The 17,606-nt window shown below is 52.8% G+C and overlaps 7 protein-coding genes across 7 annotated transcripts; 5 read left to right on the top strand and 2 right to left on the bottom strand.

Moving 5' to 3' along the window:
• Nucleotides 1-669: 669 nt before the first annotated feature.
• Nucleotides 670-5,360, top strand: BDW74DRAFT_169465 (valine--tRNA ligase; the record flags this gene model as incomplete). The annotated part of the gene is made up of 6 exons (XM_073726993.1): nt 670-700; nt 765-869; nt 954-2,960; nt 3,017-4,019; nt 4,267-4,270; nt 4,350-5,360. The coding sequence occupies 6 exons, from the start codon at nt 670-672 to the stop codon at nt 5,358-5,360; spliced, it is 4,161 nt and encodes a 1,386-aa protein (XP_073581301.1).
• Nucleotides 5,361-5,519: 159 nt separating this feature from the next.
• Nucleotides 5,520-7,017, top strand: BDW74DRAFT_60743 (Tim17/Tim22/Tim23/Pmp24 family protein). Its single transcript, XM_073733279.1, has 6 exons — nt 5,520-5,755; nt 5,808-5,923; nt 5,988-6,014; nt 6,111-6,324; nt 6,386-6,609; nt 6,674-7,017. The coding sequence occupies exons 1-6, from the start codon at nt 5,741-5,743 to the stop codon at nt 6,729-6,731; spliced, it is 654 nt and encodes a 217-aa protein (XP_073581300.1). The 5' UTR covers nt 5,520-5,740; the 3' UTR covers nt 6,732-7,017.
• Nucleotides 7,018-7,041: 24 nt separating this feature from the next.
• On the bottom strand, nt 7,042-9,376 carry BDW74DRAFT_186818 (acetoacetyl-CoA synthase; the record flags this gene model as incomplete). The annotated part of the gene is made up of 4 exons (XM_073731326.1): nt 7,042-7,238; nt 7,322-7,662; nt 7,730-9,218; nt 9,269-9,376. 4 exons carry the CDS (start codon nt 9,374-9,376, stop codon nt 7,074-7,076), a joined length of 2,103 nt encoding a protein of 700 aa, XP_073581299.1. The 3' UTR covers nt 7,042-7,073.
• A 755-nt stretch (nt 9,377-10,131) lies between these two features.
• On the top strand, nt 10,132-12,263 carry BDW74DRAFT_158044 (MDR family MFS transporter). Its single transcript, XM_073725246.1, has 4 exons — nt 10,132-10,401; nt 10,478-10,815; nt 10,871-11,330; nt 11,383-12,263. The coding sequence occupies exons 1-4, from the start codon at nt 10,213-10,215 to the stop codon at nt 12,139-12,141; spliced, it is 1,746 nt and encodes a 581-aa protein (XP_073581298.1). The 5' UTR covers nt 10,132-10,212; the 3' UTR covers nt 12,142-12,263.
• A 238-nt stretch (nt 12,264-12,501) lies between these two features.
• BDW74DRAFT_158042 (uncharacterized protein) lies at nt 12,502-13,382 on the top strand. Its single transcript, XM_073725245.1, has one exon. It carries the CDS (start codon nt 12,628-12,630, stop codon nt 13,030-13,032), a length of 405 nt encoding a protein of 134 aa, XP_073581297.1. The 5' UTR covers nt 12,502-12,627; the 3' UTR covers nt 13,033-13,382.
• A 237-nt stretch (nt 13,383-13,619) lies between these two features.
• Nucleotides 13,620-14,375, top strand: BDW74DRAFT_180674 (ureidoglycolate hydrolase; the record flags this gene model as incomplete). The annotated part of the gene is made up of 1 exon (XM_073729800.1): nt 13,620-14,375. The coding sequence occupies one exon, from the start codon at nt 13,620-13,622 to the stop codon at nt 14,373-14,375; it is 756 nt and encodes a 251-aa protein (XP_073581296.1).
• BDW74DRAFT_186816 (mismatch repair ATPase MSH1) lies at nt 14,365-17,517 on the bottom strand (the record flags this gene model as incomplete). The annotated part of the gene is made up of 2 exons (XM_073731325.1): nt 14,365-17,111; nt 17,158-17,517. 2 exons carry the CDS (start codon nt 17,515-17,517, stop codon nt 14,475-14,477), a joined length of 2,997 nt encoding a protein of 998 aa, XP_073581295.1. The 3' UTR covers nt 14,365-14,474.
• Nucleotides 17,518-17,606: the final 89 nt, after the last annotated feature.

The following is a 17,606-nucleotide window of genomic DNA, read 5'->3' as shown; positions in this document are numbered from 1 at the left end:
TGGAATTTCCCCCCCTGTTTCCACTCTTACATCCTCCTTCTTGCATCTTCAATGCTCATCATATTTATATCGTTTCTTTGTTTTCCGTGGTTTTGATTGCAGTTGTCGGGACTTTCATACATTGTTATCATCGATGGGCGCGGGGGTTAGCTTGACGGTCACATAATACACTTATGATTGATACACCAGCTATGATACTTTCTTCCGTATATGGCCTTCTGTTTACCCTACGACTATCAGGCGATTTAGGAGGTATAGGTCACGTGCCGCGAGCTTTGGCCCGGGCGCTCAAATTTGATTGCGCTTCTGATTGTCCTCAAGAGCTATGAATGACTCACTTCGAGCAGCCATCGTCTTTGTATAAATTGACGTGACCTGAAAATCTATGCATTGTCAGCCCAATTGCAACTCCCAAGTCCATCCCTCCAATAGTAGCAGTGCACCATCGGGGACTCAATCAAAGCCCCGCAGTGCCAGACTTGATTCGTTCCGCTTTCTGTTCTGCGCCTGGGAAATTTAATTTGCCCGCAGTTTCCCACAACCTCCGACCCCTCCCCCTCTTCTTTGTCGCCGTTTGAGTCATCGGTGGTCAAGATACTTATCAGACGATTCGTGGCGCGAGCGGCGCCTAGGAGACTTGGTCCTCCAATCTACCGAACGTTCTCGAGAATGGCTCAAGACTCAGCTTCCATGAACCCAAGTACGCTTTTCCCCAGATACGTCGCCGCCGTGGGATGGCAGGGCTAACAATTGTACTTTGACAGCTGGTGAGCCGACAGGCCCCAAGGTGGATGTTCCTCCCGCTGCCGACAACCAACAGACTGCTGGTCAGGGTGGAACCGCGCCTAAGGTGAAGAGCGAGAAAGAGCGTAAGTCGCGTCCGGGGAATGATCGATTCAGGATTTCCTTGTTTACATCGCAGAAAGCTTGCTGACCGCATACCTCTACTGCAGTGGAGCGAGAGCGCAAGAAGGCCGAGAAATTGAAGAAGTTCCAAGAGAAACAGGCAAAGGCCGCAGCCAAACCCGCCGCCCCGAAAGCCGAAAAGAAAGCGCCCAAGGTCGAGAAGGAAAAAACAACTGATGCATACGACCCCAAGACTATTGAGGCTGGCCGATACCAATGGTGGGAGGAACGCGACCTCTTCAAGCCTGAGTTTGGCCCCGACGGCAAGGTTAGGCCCGAAGGCTACTTCGTGATTCCGATTCCCCCTCCCAACGTCACCGGATCTCTGCACATGGGACACGCCCTTACAAATGCCCTTCAAGATACTATGATCCGTTGGCAACGAATGAAGGGTAAAACCACTCTATGGCTCCCTGGTATGGATCACGCCGGTATCTCCACCCAGAGCGTGGTTGAGAAGATGCTTTGGAAGAAGGAAAAGAAGACCCGCCACGACTTGGGTCGTAAGGAATTCTTGGACAGAGTCTGGGCTTGGAAGCACGAATACCACGGAAACATCGGTAACGCTCTCCGAAGAGTTGGAGGCTCTTTCGACTGGACTCGAGAGGCGTTCACCATGGACGACAACCTGTCTGCCGCTGTCACCGAGACTTTCGTCCGCCTCCACGAGGAGGGCATTATCTACCGTGCTAACCGCTTGGTGAACTGGTGTGTGGCTCTCAACACCTCTCTGTCCAACCTCGAGGTCGAGAACAAGGAAGTTGAAGGACGTACGCTTCTCGACGTTCCTGGCTACGATAAGAAGGTCGAGTTTGGTGTTTTGACTCACTTCTGCTACGAGATTGATGGTACTAAGGAGAGGATCGAGATCGCCACAACTCGTCCTGAGACCATGGTTGGTGACAGTGGTATTGCCGTTCACCCCGATGACAAGCGCTACAAGCACTTGATCGGCAAGGCTGCGCGCCACCCTTTCATTGATCGCCTGCTTCCTATTGTTGCTGATCCCGAAGTCGACCCCGAGTTCGGTACTGGTGCCGTGAAGATCACCCCCGCTCACGACTTTAACGATTTCAATCGTGGAAAGGCCCACAACCTGGCTTTCATCTCTGTCATGAACGACGATGGTACATTCAACAAGAACGGCGGTCCTTTTGCTGGAATGAAGCGCTTCGATGCTCGTTACAAGGTTATCGAGATGTTGAAGGAGAAGGGTCTGTACGTCAAGTGGGAGCACAACCCCATGAAGATCCCTCGTTGTTCCAAGTCGAACGACGTTATCGAGCCTATCCTCAAACCCCAATGGTGGATGAAGATGGAAGGCCTTGCTGAGCCTGCCATCAAGGCTGTTGAGAACGGCGATATCATCATCAGACCCGAATCCGCCGAAAAGAGCTACTTCCGCTGGCTGCGCGGTATCAATGACTGGTGTCTGTCTCGACAGCTTTGGTGGGGTCACCAAGCCCCTGCTTATTTCGTGCAGATCGAGGGCGAGGAGGGCGATGACAGCGATGGAAACCTTTGGGTCACTGGCCGCAACGAGGAGGAGGCTCACAAGAAAGCTGAGGCGAAGTTCCCTGGCAAGAAGTTCACCCTTAAGAGAGATGAAGACGTGCTGGACACCTGGTTCTCTTCGGGACTCTGGCCGTTCTCGACTCTCGGCTGGCCTCGTCAGACTCACGACCTTGAGAACCTGTACCCTACGTCCGTTCTCGAGACTGGTTGGGATATTCTCTTCTTTTGGGTTGCTCGAATGATCATGCTGGGTATTAAGATGACTGGCAAGGTTCCCTTCAAGGAGGTTTACTGCCACTCTCTCATTCGTGACTCTGAGGGTCGCAAGATGTCCAAGTCCCTGGGCAACGTTATCGACCCTCTGGATGTTATGGAGGGTATCAAGCTCGACGACCTCCACGCCAAGCTTCTCGTTGGTAACCTTGCTGAAAAGGAGGTTGCTACCGCTACCAAGTACCAGAAGAAGGCGTTCCCTAAGGGTATCCCCGAGTGCGGTGCCGATGCTCTGCGATTCTCCCTTGTCTCCTACACTACCGGTGGTAAGTCTAGTGACACTAATTTGCTATTGCGTGTGATATTAATCAGGTTACTATAGGTGGCGATATTGCGTTTGACATCCAGGTCATTCACGGATACCGCAAGTTCTGCAACAAGATCTACCAGGCTACCAAGTTCGTTCTTGGAAAGCTTGGTGACGACTTCAAGCCACAGGCGACCCCCTCAAAGACCGGCAACGAATCTCTTTCCGAGCGTTGGATTCTCCACAAGTTCAACGTCGCCGCCAAGGAGGTGAACACAGCCCTTGAAGATCGCGAGTTCTCTGTTGCTGCTTCCACAATCTACCAGTACTGGTACAGCCAGCTTTGCGACGTGTTTATTGAGAACTCCAAGTCTCTCCTGGCCCCTGAGCTGCCACAAGAGGTGCAGGAGTCTGCTAAGCAGACCCTTTATACCGCGCTCGAGGGCGCTTTGACCATGATCCACCCTATCATGCCCTATGTCACTGAGGAACTGTGGCAGCGTCTGCCTCGCCGCCCTGGTGACAACACCATCTCTATTATGAAGGCCAGGTTCCCCGAGTACAAGGCCGAGTTCGACGACTCTGCAGCTGAAACTGCGTATGAGCTTATCCTTAACACGTCCAAGGCCATTCGCTCGATCCTTGCTCAGTACGACGTAAAGACCAAGGGCGATGTTATTGTCCAGACCTACGATGAGACCAGCCACAAGACTGTTTCGGACGAGTTGCACATTGTCAAGTCTCTCGGTGGTAAGACTCTTGGTGAGCTTAGTGTGCTCGGTCCCGATAACACCAATCCACCTTCCGGCTGCGTTGTTGCCGCCGTCGGCTCCACAGCTGCTGTCTACCTTCGCGTGTCCAGGGAAGTTGCCCTTGAACAAGAAGAGAAGGGCAAGGCCAGTCTGGAGAAGGCGCGGGAGGCCGTTCGTCGCCAGACCGCTCTGATCAGCGGTGCTGGATGGAAGGAGAAGGCGAAGCCTGAAGTGCGCGAGCAGGAAGAGAAGAAGCTCCGGGATGCCGAGAGTGAGGTTGCTCGCTTGGAGGAGCAGATTCGGGAATTTGAAAAGCTGCGCTTGGAGTAGATATAAGTATTAGACGATTATATTCTTGAATGTAAGACATGAACACTTCCAACTTGGCATAAACACCTCTTACTTCGATGCTCCTGGTTGCATGTGGGGGTTGGAGAAGTGGAATATCGCTTATCGATAAGCGATGCCAAGACCTTCCCGCCAAACTTTTTCCAACGACGATTTTACAGGAACCAGCAGACTGATATCCAACCTCATCCAGAAAATAATTTGCACTCGTCAAAATGCTCCGAGAAGTGTAAGTACTCGACTGTAGCCTTGGTGCTAACATAGTCCCGTCTGCCATCCAATCTGTCGGATTTTCGACCCCGTACAAGCCAATCATTAACGAAAATCTCTGCCGCAGAAAGCCCAAGAACCCGCGCACTGCGCGCATCCTCAAAGCCAAGGAGCCTCAGCTCATCGAAGGCGCAAAGCGCACACTGCTACTCCACGGGTCAAAATGCCCTGCGCCTCTTCACACCGTCCTCAAGACCTTCCACTCCCTCACAACGCCGCACTCCGTCCTCTTCCACAAGAAAAATGAGAACATCCACCCATTCGAAAGTGTCGAGAGTCTCGAGTTCCTGGCCAACAAGAACGACTGCGGTATGGTTATCTTCGGAAGCAGCAACAAGAAGCGACCCAACTGCCTGACAATCACGCGCATCTTCGACTCCAAGGTCCTAGACATGCTCGAACTTCTACTTCTCCCCAATGCCAACGGCGAGGAGATTCCCGAAATGAACAAGCTCTCTATGCACATCGGTGTCGGTCTACGGCCCCTCATGCTCTTTTCCGGTAGCGCTTGGGAGGACACGACGTCGACGACGCACACTATGCTGAAGAGCATGCTCTTGGACCTGTTCAAGGGCGAGACTAGCGATAAGATCGATGTGGAGGGATTACAGTATGCGCTTATGGTTGGTGCGGAGGAGCCTACGGCGGGTCTGGCGCCCGTCATTCACCTACGGTGGTACAAGATCGTGACCAAGCGAAGCGGACACAAGCTGCCCCGCGTGGAGCTTGAGGATATCGGACCCAAGTTCGACTTCAAGGTCGGACGTACCCAAGAAGCTCCTCGCGACGTTATGAAGGAGGCCATGAAGCAGGGCAAGAAGCCCAACGAGGAGATCAAGAACAAGAAGAACATCGGTATCGATCTGATCGGTGACAAGGTCGGCCGGGTGCACTTGAACAAGCAGGATCTGGGTGGATTGCAGACGAGGAAGATGAAGGGTCTGAAGCGGAGGGCTGGTGTTGAATCTGATGACGAGGGAGACGCGGACATGATGGATGTGGATGAGATCTCGGAGGACGAGGGCGCCAAGCGGGCACGACATGAGTAAGATTATGCAGGATATGGTGTCTTATTGATTGTTTCTGGCGTTCTGGGCTCAAAACTTCCGTCTATAGTACAGTATCTACTAGTTGATATCAAACACGTGACATGACGTTGGTCGACTCGGCAGCAACTCACATGCCGAGGGATCTTTTCTCGACAACGCGGATACAAAACTGCTGCAATATGCCGCCCTTAACTCCCTCTTCTATCCTCGTTCTTCGTCCTTGAAAAGCTCTTTTCTTTCTTCTGGTCGCTGCTCCGACCTCGTATTACCCCCGATGCTCCCTGTCATCCCGCGTACCATCCACCGGAGCTACTGATCATCGAACCGTCGCTGCCGACTCGGTCTGCCGAGGTTCTCCGCTATACCGACCACTCAACACCATGGACGCTCTATTTGTACGAATTCTCGCGCTTCAAGACGAACAGCATAAGACTAACAACCATACAGTCCCGTCTAGACGCCCTCGTCACAAACCCAGATCTCGCGCCGCTCCTATCGCTGGTGAAAGGCATTCGCAATGGCGCAGTATACGGCGCCAAGGTGCGGTTTCCGCATGCTCTGGTGTATGTGATGACAGTCTATACCTACCTCATGGATATAATATACTAATTGGACCGCGCATTGCAGCATGATATTCCTCTTCCGCTCCGGAACGTAAGGGCCCCCGCATTCCCCAGATTTCCATCTCCATCTCCATCCCCCGGCCTCGGTCTCGGCGGCATGCATCAACTGACATACATACGTCATTAGCATCCGCGAAAAAGTCAAGCTCGTCCTTAATGCGACACGCCAACATGCGCGAAACCTCGCCGTCTTCTGCCTGATATACAAGAGCTCCATGATCGCCTTGCGCAATATCAACCCCGCCGGCGTGGGGAAGGAGGGGCAGTACGATAGCTTCTTTGCGGGGTTGATGGGGGGATATGCGGTCTTCGGGAGGCATAAGTCGAGTATCACGCAGCAGGTGCGTATTGACGCTTCTTTTCCGGTATGGAATTGGCGGGCGACATTGCTAAAATGGACAGATCGTGATCTACATCTTCGCCCGTGTAGTCCTCGGCTTCGCGAAGCTCTCCGTCAAGCCCGGCGCTCACCCCTTCTCATCACTCATCGGCCCCGAGGCACGAAAACAGATCGAGGGTAATGCCTGGGCGATCTTTGCATCGCTGAGCTGGGCGTTCGTCATGTACCTCTTCCGCTGGCATCCAGAGGTCCTAATGTCGAGTTTGCGGAGTAGTATGGTTTACATGTATGTCTTCCGCTTACCTACGCTCTTGTTGGTGAGGGCTATAATAGCTAACGTCTTGCTCTAGATACGCCGACTCAGATCACTGGGACTCGTTCCGCAATTTTCTGGTGCACAACAAATAGACGGTCTCTCAATTTGTTAGAGCTTTGCTTGTTTCCTCCGCTTATATGGGCTAGGCGTATAGATCGGCGCATGATCATCTGTTTTCTTGGGCTCTGAATTCTTCTATACCTGTTTTTCTCGATATCAAGTTACCCTGTATTATTGCTATTCCGTTTCCATAGAGCTGGATCGGACGTTGAAGCTGAAGCATTGTTCAGGATCGTCCCGCAATCAGTGGGATGAATGTCAATGCATCAGTGCATCAATATATTCAGATATTTCTATATCTATCCATGCGGATAAGACGTACGTTGTCTCATATATTCTATTCGCCCACCGCCTCAGAAAACATGTATATGTTTCTATAGCTTCGCCTTCAGCTCTTCCTCAGCCAACCTCTCCACATCCACAAATTGGTAGTAGTACTCCAGACTTTCGGGATTCAACAATGTCCCGGATGCCTTGATCTTCTTACCTGAGACGATCTGCTTTACAGGCAACTCGACCTTTTTGAGATTTACCGTTGTCTGCAGTAGATTTCTATTAGCAAACTTATATCCCTCACCACCACCCCAGCGGAGCAACAATGCGAGAACAGAAGATAACATACCGGAATCTCAGGCGTCCCAAATACATACTTCGGAACATGCCTCGCACTCAACGCCCTCTTAATCGCGTCCTTGACCCGATCCACCAGTTCCTTAGTAACCCTGTACCCAGGCCTCATGAGCAAGAACAACATCACGGACTCGTCGGTATCCTGGGGCCGGCGCTGCCCTACGCACAACGAGTCAACAATCTCCTTGGTGAACTGCGTCTCGATCACGTTGTAGATCTCGGCAGACCCAAATCTTATTCCGGAGGGGTTGAGCACGCCGTCCGAGCGGCCGAGGAAGAAGATTTGCTTTGTGATCGGATGGATGGAGATGAAGTCACCGTGGGTCCAGACGTCTGTCAAGGTTAGCGATGGGGTACAGTATAGGACGTGAGGGGAGAAAGCTAGGGTTATGCGACGTACTATCAAACCTCGCGAAATACGAATCAAAGTACTTCTGCGCACCGTCTTCCCCGAGAAACATCACGGGCATCGTGGGGAACGCTGCTGTCGCGACGATCTCACCAGGGACGCCGTCCGGAACAGGTGTGCCCTTGACACCGGATGCGCCTTCATCGGCTTGGTCGTAGACTTCAACCGGGATCCCGAGAGGCAGGCCTTGACACCCGCCGACGTAAAGCGGCGTAATCGGATTCTCGAGCCCAAAGCAAGCGGCTAGATCCGTGCCGCCGGAGATATTAGCAAGCTGGACGTGAGGCGGGAAGCCGGCGTCATAAAACCACTCGGCGATGGAGTCCGGGAGGACCATCCCTGTGCTTGTGACGCCGACGAGATTGCTAAGGTCTTCTTCGGCGCGCGGGGAGATGCCGTTCTTGCGTAGCTCGTGTAGGTACCGCGGGGAAGTGCCGAAGTGGGTGACTTTGTATTTTCCGAGGAGATGGATGAGGATCTTGGGATCTGGAACAAAGGGACTGCCGTCGTAGAGGATTGTGCTGCCGCCGTACATTAGCCCCGAGATGGCGGACATGTACATGATCCAGCCGGTGGTTGTGAACTGCAGTGTAGTGGATTTGGGACCGTGGCTGCGGTGTAGACGGGCTTCTTTGTTACTGTTGAGGATGTATCCGCCGACGCCGTGAACGATGGGCTTTGGCTTGCCTGTTGTTCCTGAGCTGAAGGCAACTAGGAAAGGGTCGCGGAAGGCCACGCGGACGAACTCGAGCTTGTCGGAGGGTGCGGCGGCTAGGAACTGTGCTAGGGGCTGGGTTTGGGGCACGCCTGTCATGTCAACTTGGTGGTCAGGAAACCGGGGGAGTGTGATCAGGCTCATGAATTCGGGAGTGCCTTTGAGCCCGTTGACAACGTCAGTGATCTTCGGCCGCAGATCGATTTGCTTCCCGCCATAGACGGCAGCATCGTCGAAGAAGACGTATTTAGGCTTGATCTGGAGAAGCCGATCAAGGATGCCCTTGACGCCGGTATCGGTCGAGGCGGATGAGAACAAGCCACCCAGTGCAGTAGTGGCCAGGAAGACAACCAGTGTGTCTATACTATTGCTCGCGACAACCGCTACGCGATCTCCCTTGACCAAGCCCGCGGTCTTCAGCGCTTGAAGCAGTTTTCCCGTCCGCTGTCTCAATTGGGACCAGGTTATGGAGATGGCGGGTTCCACGGCTCCTTCGCGGACTTGGGTCGCTACAATCTTGCTGTCTTCTTTTCCAGTTGTCGTGATGAATTGAGTTCCATTGGGGTTCTTTTCGGCTGTAAATAGCATATTCTCGGCGAAGTTGAGCCGAACGCCCTCAAACCAGCTAGGAATGCTGTCGATGCGAGCGGATTCGTCTACAACTGTAGTATAGGATCCTTCATAGAGGATGGGAAAGTATTTCCAGCTAAAATCCCAGAATGCAGCGCGATTCTTGACCGACCAGGAGTAGAGGTCATAGTAAGTCTGTGACTATGAGATAGTTTTTATCTCTTGGGTTTCCTGCGTAAACTTACTGGAAGGCTGATACCCTTTTCTTTCTCTAAGCGGTCCTTGAATACCCACATTTCAGTAGCCCTGGGGTTGGGATGCTCCCAGAGCTTACGGGGGATGTCTGCCGCCATTGCTACCGGTTGGATGGACCCAGATACAGAATATAGAAAGAAGATTGAGCTAGAAACTGCATTTCGAGGGCAATGTTGCTCTCGGGGCAGTGGGAACTATATTGCCCATGGGCCTCGGCTTGGACGTGCGGGGAAGTACCAGAAAGTCGAAGGTGGGAGATAGTCCTAATCTCCCTCCGATTCGCCATCAATGGCTGACGCCTCTGTTTGCGGTCTGTCGAACCTCGACTCCTTGCCGACAGCCAAACTGGTTTGTGGCTGGGCGTACATAGACCCCGTCCGAGGCGCAATATCCAACACCATCCTGCGTTGCCAAGTGGTTGATTGGACCTGGAGTTTGGGTATAAAGAAAAGCTGATTGGATGATTATTCAGGGTGTATATGGACCCTCTGATCTGTTGTACAAATGTACCGAAGGCCTGTCTAATCGTTGGTCTAGGTAGATGACCTCGGCGCTTGCATCAATTGTCTCCAACATGACGCCTCTTATCAATTGCTCGAAGATATGGGTTAAAGGGATTCACATTAGGAGAGGAGATAATATGGGTTCAGCAACAAATATGAAAGCTGGATATGATGGGCCAACAACTCAACAACAAGGAATGAATGCATGAGCAGAGGTTGTGTGTTTGCTAGAGATTGGAGGAGATACAGTGGCGCCTGACAGCCTGAGGCAGAAAGACCCGGCAAAGCTGCCAAGCAGCGGATGACTCAAAACAGAATCTCTCTTTCTCCGATTTCTTCTCGCTCATTATGGGTAAGCATCCTACTGGAAATACATCCTTTGGTTCTCAGGTATAGAGACTACTCCTCGATATCGGGGAGCTTTGGAAGCGATGGCTTCATCCGCTAGCCCAGGGATCCAGATGGACGAAGTCACCAACCATGCTGCACCAAACGCACATGGTTCGGACACTAAAGCCGAGGAATGTACTACAAAGACAAAGAGAGCACAAACAGTGGGAGATGAACCTCCAAAGGCCCGCGGCAACTTGCGGATTGGTGCGATCTTGGTTGCACTGGCAGTAAGTTCTCACCCTAGTTGCTTGGACCAAGTTGCACCACATTAGGGCTTTGTCACTCATGCAAGGGTCTATCTAGTTAAGCTTGTTTATCTCTGCCCTGGACCAAACCATCGTAGCCACGGCTACCCCGACCATATCTGCAGACCTACATTCAGGCGGGGGATATGTCTGGATTGGAGGCGCTTACCTGCTCGCCAACGCGGCCAGCGGCAACATCTGGGCCAACCTGTCCGACATCTGGGGCCGGAAACCGATCTTGCTATCGGCTGTTGCGCTGTTCTTCGTCTCGTCGATAATCTGTGCAACAGCGGTGGATATGGCCATGCTGATTGTGGGCCGTAGTTTGCAGGGTGTTGCTGGGGGCGGTCTCATCCAGCTCATCCTCATCACTATTTCTGATCTGTTTAGTGTTAGGTGAGTAGTGCACCTATAGAACTAAGGTGTTTTGTTACTAAACCAAGCAATGCAGACTACGAAGTCTCTTCATGGGTCTGATGGAGTTTACCTGGACGGTGGCCGGTGCACTTGGCCCAGTCCTCGGTGGCGTCTTTACCGAGTCTGTTTCATGGAGATGGATCTTCTGGATCAACCTTCCAGTATGCGGCGTGGCTTTCGTGCTGCTGATTCTGTTCCTCGACGTCCATAACCCCAGAACATCCATGCTCGACGGGATCAAGGCCGTAGACTGGTTTGGCAGCTTGTCTATCCTTGCAATCTCTGTCATGGTCCTCCTCGGACTGGACTTTGGAGGAGACACATTCCCTTGGGATAGCCCTAAAGTCATCTGCTTGATTGTGTTCGGCGCGTTGATGTCCATTGCATTCATCTACAGTGAAAAGCGCCTGGCCAAGTACCCTCTCATGCCCCTCCACATCTTCAAGAGCCGCTCAAACGTTGCCTGCTTCCTGGTAGACTTTACACACGGCTTCGTAAGTCCATACACCATCACGTCCATGGTACCGCCCTGACTAACATGACCAGGCCTTCCTCGGTGCAGAATACTACCTCCCGCTCTACTTCCAATCTGCAAAGGAGGCCTCACCCTTTCACTCAGGCCTACTGATCCTCCCTTTCATCCTAAGCGAATCCTTCACCAGCCTCTTCGTCGGGATTGTCGTCCACCGCACAGGCTCGTACCAAGAGGTAATCTGGCTCGGCATGGCGTTCGTCACCCTCGGCACAGGCCTCTTCATCGATTACAACACCGCCACTTCGCTAGGCAAGATAATCGGGTACCAGATTCTCTGCGGCTTCGGATGCGGTCTCCTCTTTTTCCCACCGCTCGTGGCATTACAAAGCAACATCCCGACCAAAGACACCGCAACTGCAACCGCGACTTTCGGATTCGTGCGCAACGTCGCCATGGCCCTGTCCGTTGTGCTGGGCGGCGTCGTCTTCCAGAACAGCATGCACATGGAGAAGGGCGTCCTGCAAGACGCGGGGCTGAGTGCTACCCTCCAAGAAGACTTTTCGGGCGCCGAGGCTGCGGCAAATGTCCTTGCTGTTAAGGATATCGAAGATTCGTTGCAGAGACACGCTGTGAAGAGTGCGTTTGCGTGGAGCATTAGGAATATCTTCATCTTGTATACGGCTCTTGCGGGTGTGGGGCTCGTGGCTAGTTTCTTTATTGTCAAGAGGCAGCTCAGCCAGGAGCATGTTGAGACCAAGACCGGGTTAAAGGAGAAGGAGAAGGGGGCTTTGGATGTGCAAGAGAGCGAAAGACCGATCTCGAGTGTTTGATGCTTATTCGAACGATTTGGAATGGCCATAAGGGAAGCATATAAAAAGTGCTTTTTAGCGTATCTAGTATATAAATCATAGCCAGTGTGTACAAACCACAAACTGATACTTTTGCATGATGATTATAATGCGGCCTTGTCTACGGAATGGACAATTAAGCTGCAATGTTCGAACCTCCCACACGACGAATTCCTGACCAGTTCCAACTACCGCAGAACAAGGTTGATTGGAAGGCTGAAAGCGTGAGGCTGTATTTGTTGTATCGAGTCGGAATGCTGTGCCTGGCAAACTGGGCGCTTAAATATGCTTCAGCCTCCAGGGTAGTGTCTACTTAGGCCCCATTCTATCCCATCCTACTTTCGGCGTTCTTTCCATCTCACTACACCCGATATCGCTAGAATAGCTTCCTCTCGCACTCACACCCATGGCCTCTCCATAAACATCTACGGCCGCCGGGACTCAACCCTCGGAGACGGGCCCTCGCACATGGGCCTAGCCCTCTACCCACTCCAAGCTGATACGACAACTACAACATGCACAATCTACCACATCCGGTCCCCAGATGACCAAACATTCATCTTCGATCCACGGGTTCAACCACTCGAAGACCCCGTGCGGCGGGTTCGGTGCGAGATAGCGCTTCTCACGGCTGAGCAGTATACCCGGACTATTGAGATCCTACTGCAGTATGGAAATGACAAGGGGGATATTCCTGAGATGGAAATTGGGAATTGCCAGGACTGGGTTGCTAGTGCTGTAAGCACACTTGAACAGGAGGGGCTAGTCCAAAAGGGCGAGAGGGAGTTCTGGAGGTGGATGGTTAATCAAAGTGCTGAGGGGATGAAGGGGACCTGTGTTGAGACTGGTAGGGGGTGGTTTATGGGCCGGTAAATTCGTTTAATGGCGTGCCCGATGCGAGGTTTTGGGATGGAAGGAATGATAAGAAGAGAGCTCCGGCTGTAGGGAGGTTGGTGCAAAATCCGGCGATGATGGAGAGGATGCAGGCGCTTGGGGAGAATATCGGTGGAATACAAAGAGACTCCAATGTGGACTTGCAGTCAGAAAGGCTGTTTTATGTATCGAGTCCTTTCTTCAGTCGACATGGTGAACCGTGAAATTCTGGATATCGGTGTTTTCCTTGATGTATGAATTGCCAATGATAGGCAGTTGAGATTGAGAAGCTGACGAGCCATGACTGAAAAATGTCAGTTGCAGCTTGACATAGTAGTGCTCGGGACTCCAGGTAGAATATAGCAGCTTTTGTTTGAAGCCAGGCTCGTTATACCACCAATGGTTGATGAAGCTGAGTGTGGTTGACAGAAAGAAGACGGACCCTCATCGGCGACTCCCGAAGAGCTCCAACTCCAACTCCAACTCCCCACCCTCCCCACTCTATATAAAGCTTCCCCGTCCCCATTCCATCACCAACCCATTACTCTCTCCAATTCCAAATCCAACCTCCAAACCTCACAACCAAAATGCCACCAACCCTCCTATCCTCGCCTACCCTAACTCTGACGCCAGAGCCTCTAACCCGCGACGCCTTTGCCCCCTTCGGCACCGCAATCATCCCGCCCCTCCCGCGCAGCACAACCAGCGCCCGAAACCCCCTCTCCACACACCCAAAACACCCTCTCGTGCCAGCTCCAGTCGCCGCAAACCAGCTCTCCGCTCTGAAATACAGCCCTATCTCGCCGCTCCTCAATAGCTACGCGCAATGCTCTAGCAAGAAGCCCTCCGAGGCGCGGATGAGCATGTTCAGTTGTTTTCCGCGGGCGCTGCGGAGCGTTACCGGTGGCAGTGGAAAGGATACGGAGAAGGTGGTTTTCGACGTCGGGATCCTCGAGCGACACCCCTACACCACGCAGACATTCTCCCCGCTCGGTCTTGGCGCCGAGGATAAGGGCACGTACTACCTCGTTATCGTGGCGCCTGCACTCCGCGGGGAAACTGCTGCGGCGAGGACGGAGACAGGACAGGAAGTGGCTGTTCGCGATCCGCCGGATCTGAGTCGGCTCAGAGCGTTCGTGGCGAGTGGGGACCAGGCTGTTACGTATGGGGCTGGGACGTGGCATGCGCCGATGGTTGTTGTTGGCGAGCGGAGGGTGGATTTTGTGGTTACGCAGTTTGTCAATGGGGTTGCGGACGAGGATTGTCAAGAGGTTTGTTTTAGGGAGGGGGTTGTTGTTGATTTGAGTGGGAGGGAAGGGGGGAAGGTGAAGGCGAAGCTGTAGAGTTTGTATGGAGTGGTCATGACCGTTATGATTATGGTTCAAAAATGGGGGTATCTTAGATTGGCGTATAATATGTAAGTATACATTAGAAGTGGAGATTCAAGGAGCAGAGGCAGAGGCAGAGGCAGAGGCACTGAGTCGAGAGGCTTCGCTGCGGACATTATCACGCACGCTCCTCGCTAGCTCGACGGTCTCACTAGGCAATCCCGCCAGCTGGGCGACTTTGAGTGCATGCGACTCCCGATTCACACCCTTCCGCAGCTTATGGACAAACGAGAATGCCCCGTCAGCCGTCTCCTTGACATCAGTACAATACCTTCCTAGCGCAGAAAACTCGTGCGTCATGTCGGCAAGCCCATGGAAATGTGTCGCAAACAGCGTCCGGCACTGGTTCCGATAATGCAAATGGTGCAGACACGCAAAGCTAACCGCCGTTCCGTCCTCTGGCGTCGTCCCTCGCCCAACCTCATCCATAATCACAAACGACCTTGGCGTCGCCTGCTTCAGGATAGCCGCTGTCTCTAGCATCTCAACCATAAACGTCGACTGGTCGCGGAAGAGATCGTCTGCCGCGCCGATGCGGCTGAAGATCTGATCGACGATACCAATTTCGGCGTAGTCGGCGGGCACAAACGACCCAACCTGGGCGAGGATGGTGATGAGTGCGTTCTGGCGGAGGAATGTACTCTTTCCTGCCATGTTAGGGCCTGTGATGAGCCAGATGCGCTCGGATTCGCCGAGAAAGCAGTCGTTGCTAACAAAGCGGCGTCCCTGTTCTTCGAGACCGAGCTTGACGGTTGGATGGCGGCCTCCAACGACTTTGTGGGCTGTGCCTGTGGTGAGGATGGGGCGGATGAGTTGCTGCTCGTCTGCGAGTGTTGCAAACGAGCAGGCGACGTCAAGTTCGTCCATGACCGAGGCGTTGCGGCGAATCTTTACTAGGTTCATGATGACTTCACGGCGTAGCTGCTCGAAGATGGCTTGCTCCTCCTGCCGAATCTGGACTTTCAACTGATCCATGCGGCCGCCGAGTTCGGTCCAGGCGGGGAGATAGAATGACCTAGTTGACTTCGTCGAGGATACGTTTCGAGTTACTCCTAGTTCTTCCAGTTGCTCCTGCGAGACCTTCGCTCCCTTGACATGGCATATGTGCCCCAACCCGGGAGTCCACTTAAGTGTAATTGTGGAGGATCCGACAGAGTCACGAAGATGCTGGCCGAGTTCGGATTTCTCTGTCTGCAGTTCGTCGAGTGTTCGGTGGAGTTGTTCCAACGCGTGGCTGGCATCTCGTCGCATTATCCATGTCTCGACAACCGAAGACTCATCTGTCGCCGAGCGATCGACAGTCTTCTGCCTGACTTTCTTTGGCAAACTTGCTAGATCAGCCGCCGCGCCTTCGTTGAGGGTTACTTGCTGTGCTAGGAGGGCCGCTTCGGCTGCAGTGTCATCTTCAATGCGCTGCTTTTGCAGCAGACCTTCCTCGTCAATCACGGACAAGATCTTATCTGCGAGGATTGTTGGCCCATCTAGATAAAGCCGATCGACCATCGTCCGGAGGGAGTCCCGAGAAGATTTCGAGAAGCGTGCATTGCTCGTTGTCGATAGCAGCCGCTTCACCTCCTTCGAAGCTTCTATAGCCTTAGACAAGCAAATCAAGTCATCTGGGTCTCCCCTCCCTAGAGTAAACTTTTGAACTAATCGCTGAGCGTCGTAACTGCGCTTAAGCAGCTGCACTAGGCCATCACGTAGCTCAAGATCCTCGATAAACACCGAGACTAGATTCAGGCGTTCGTTAATCACTGACAGGGAAGTCGAAGGGGATGATAGACGATCCCGTAGTAGTCGCGCTCCGCTTTTGGTGGACGTCCGACGCACTGCATGAAGTAGACTGCCTTTCCCAAGGCTCTGGCGCGCTGTCTCGAGTATCTCGAGACCTCTAAGGCTGTTACGGTCAATGTTCATCGATTCGTCCAGATGCCGGCGACGAGGTGGCTGTAGCTTTAGGTTAAGACCCTGCAGTTGGACTCGAATATATTCTAGCAGACTGTAGCCTGCCGCGACTTCCTCTGGTGTGAACGAGTCAACTGAGGCGGACGGAAGGGGCTCTTCCAGCATATTTGCCCAGTCCGACACCGGCGCAACAGTTTCAGGGAAGTCGAAAAAGGTCATTAATCGTTGGTCGTGGCCGATAAGCAGCTGCAGCTCTTGTCCAACTAGATCTTGAAGACGTTGGTCTACGAGTATCTCTCTGGCACCTACTCTTGCGATTGCGGATGGGAGCATCTGTGCGGTAGTGGACTGGGTATAAAAGTCACCGGTGGAGAGGTCTAGCCAGGCTAGGCCGACGTTCTGTGAGGCGGATGTAATGACATGCTGGTGAGAGGACTCATCACCACTCGCAAGTCTACCCATCGCTGATGAATCAATGTAAATTGCCATCAGAAAGTTGTTTTCGGACGGATCCATAAACTTTTCATCAATCAAGGTGCCCGGAGTGATGACCCTGGCTACCTTGCGGTCAAATAGCATACCGGACCGCGCTTTCTCCTCCGCACTAATGGCGAACTCTTCGCTGATGGCAACATACTTGTTCAGATCTTGTACAAGGATCTTCAAGAAGCGGTCTAGTTGGAAAAACGGGAAGCCTGCCATGGGGACAGGCCCGGCGCTGGTCTTTTTAGAAGCAAGCTTTATGTTGAGCAATGAAGCAAATTCCTCTGCTTGTTCAAAGTAAAGCTGTATGGTCAGCCTTCATCCATAATGAGAACTATAAGGGACATACCTCGTAGAAACCTCCAACCCTAGTCAGGACAACGCAGTCCTTGAACTTCTGCATGTTGTTGCGGTGTCCCTGGACAACCGTTGGGTATCGGGGCGTCTCCTCCACGACATCATTATATGGCTCCAGTTTCACCGCACCTTGCGGGAGGTCCTTGAGCTTCACCGTAGACTTCGTTTTAGCTGACCGTCTTTGCGTGGGAAAGACCGCGGTTGCCTTCGGAGCTGCGACGCGTCGCGGTTGAGCATGGTGGCATATTGTCCGGTGCACAAGGCAACGATGAGTCACGACAGTCTCGAAACGGGTCAAAGATCTAGCCGGCCATTGGGCCAGATAAGGTATACGAGACCCATTGACCAGCATGTCTCACGGTAACTGGTGATGAGATGGCATTGAGTTCCTGACCCAGTGTTGCATCCCCGGCAGAAAAGTGAGAGCTGCCTGAGCTCTGA

This window comes from Aspergillus multicolor, assembly GCF_047715735.1.
Source record: "Aspergillus multicolor strain CBS 133.54 unplaced genomic scaffold BDW74scaffold_23, whole genome shotgun sequence".
Classification (NCBI taxonomy): domain Eukaryota; kingdom Fungi; phylum Ascomycota; class Eurotiomycetes; order Eurotiales; family Aspergillaceae; genus Aspergillus; species Aspergillus multicolor.
Note: the sequence above shows the minus strand (reverse complement) of the source record. Positions and strands in the feature narration are given on the sequence as shown.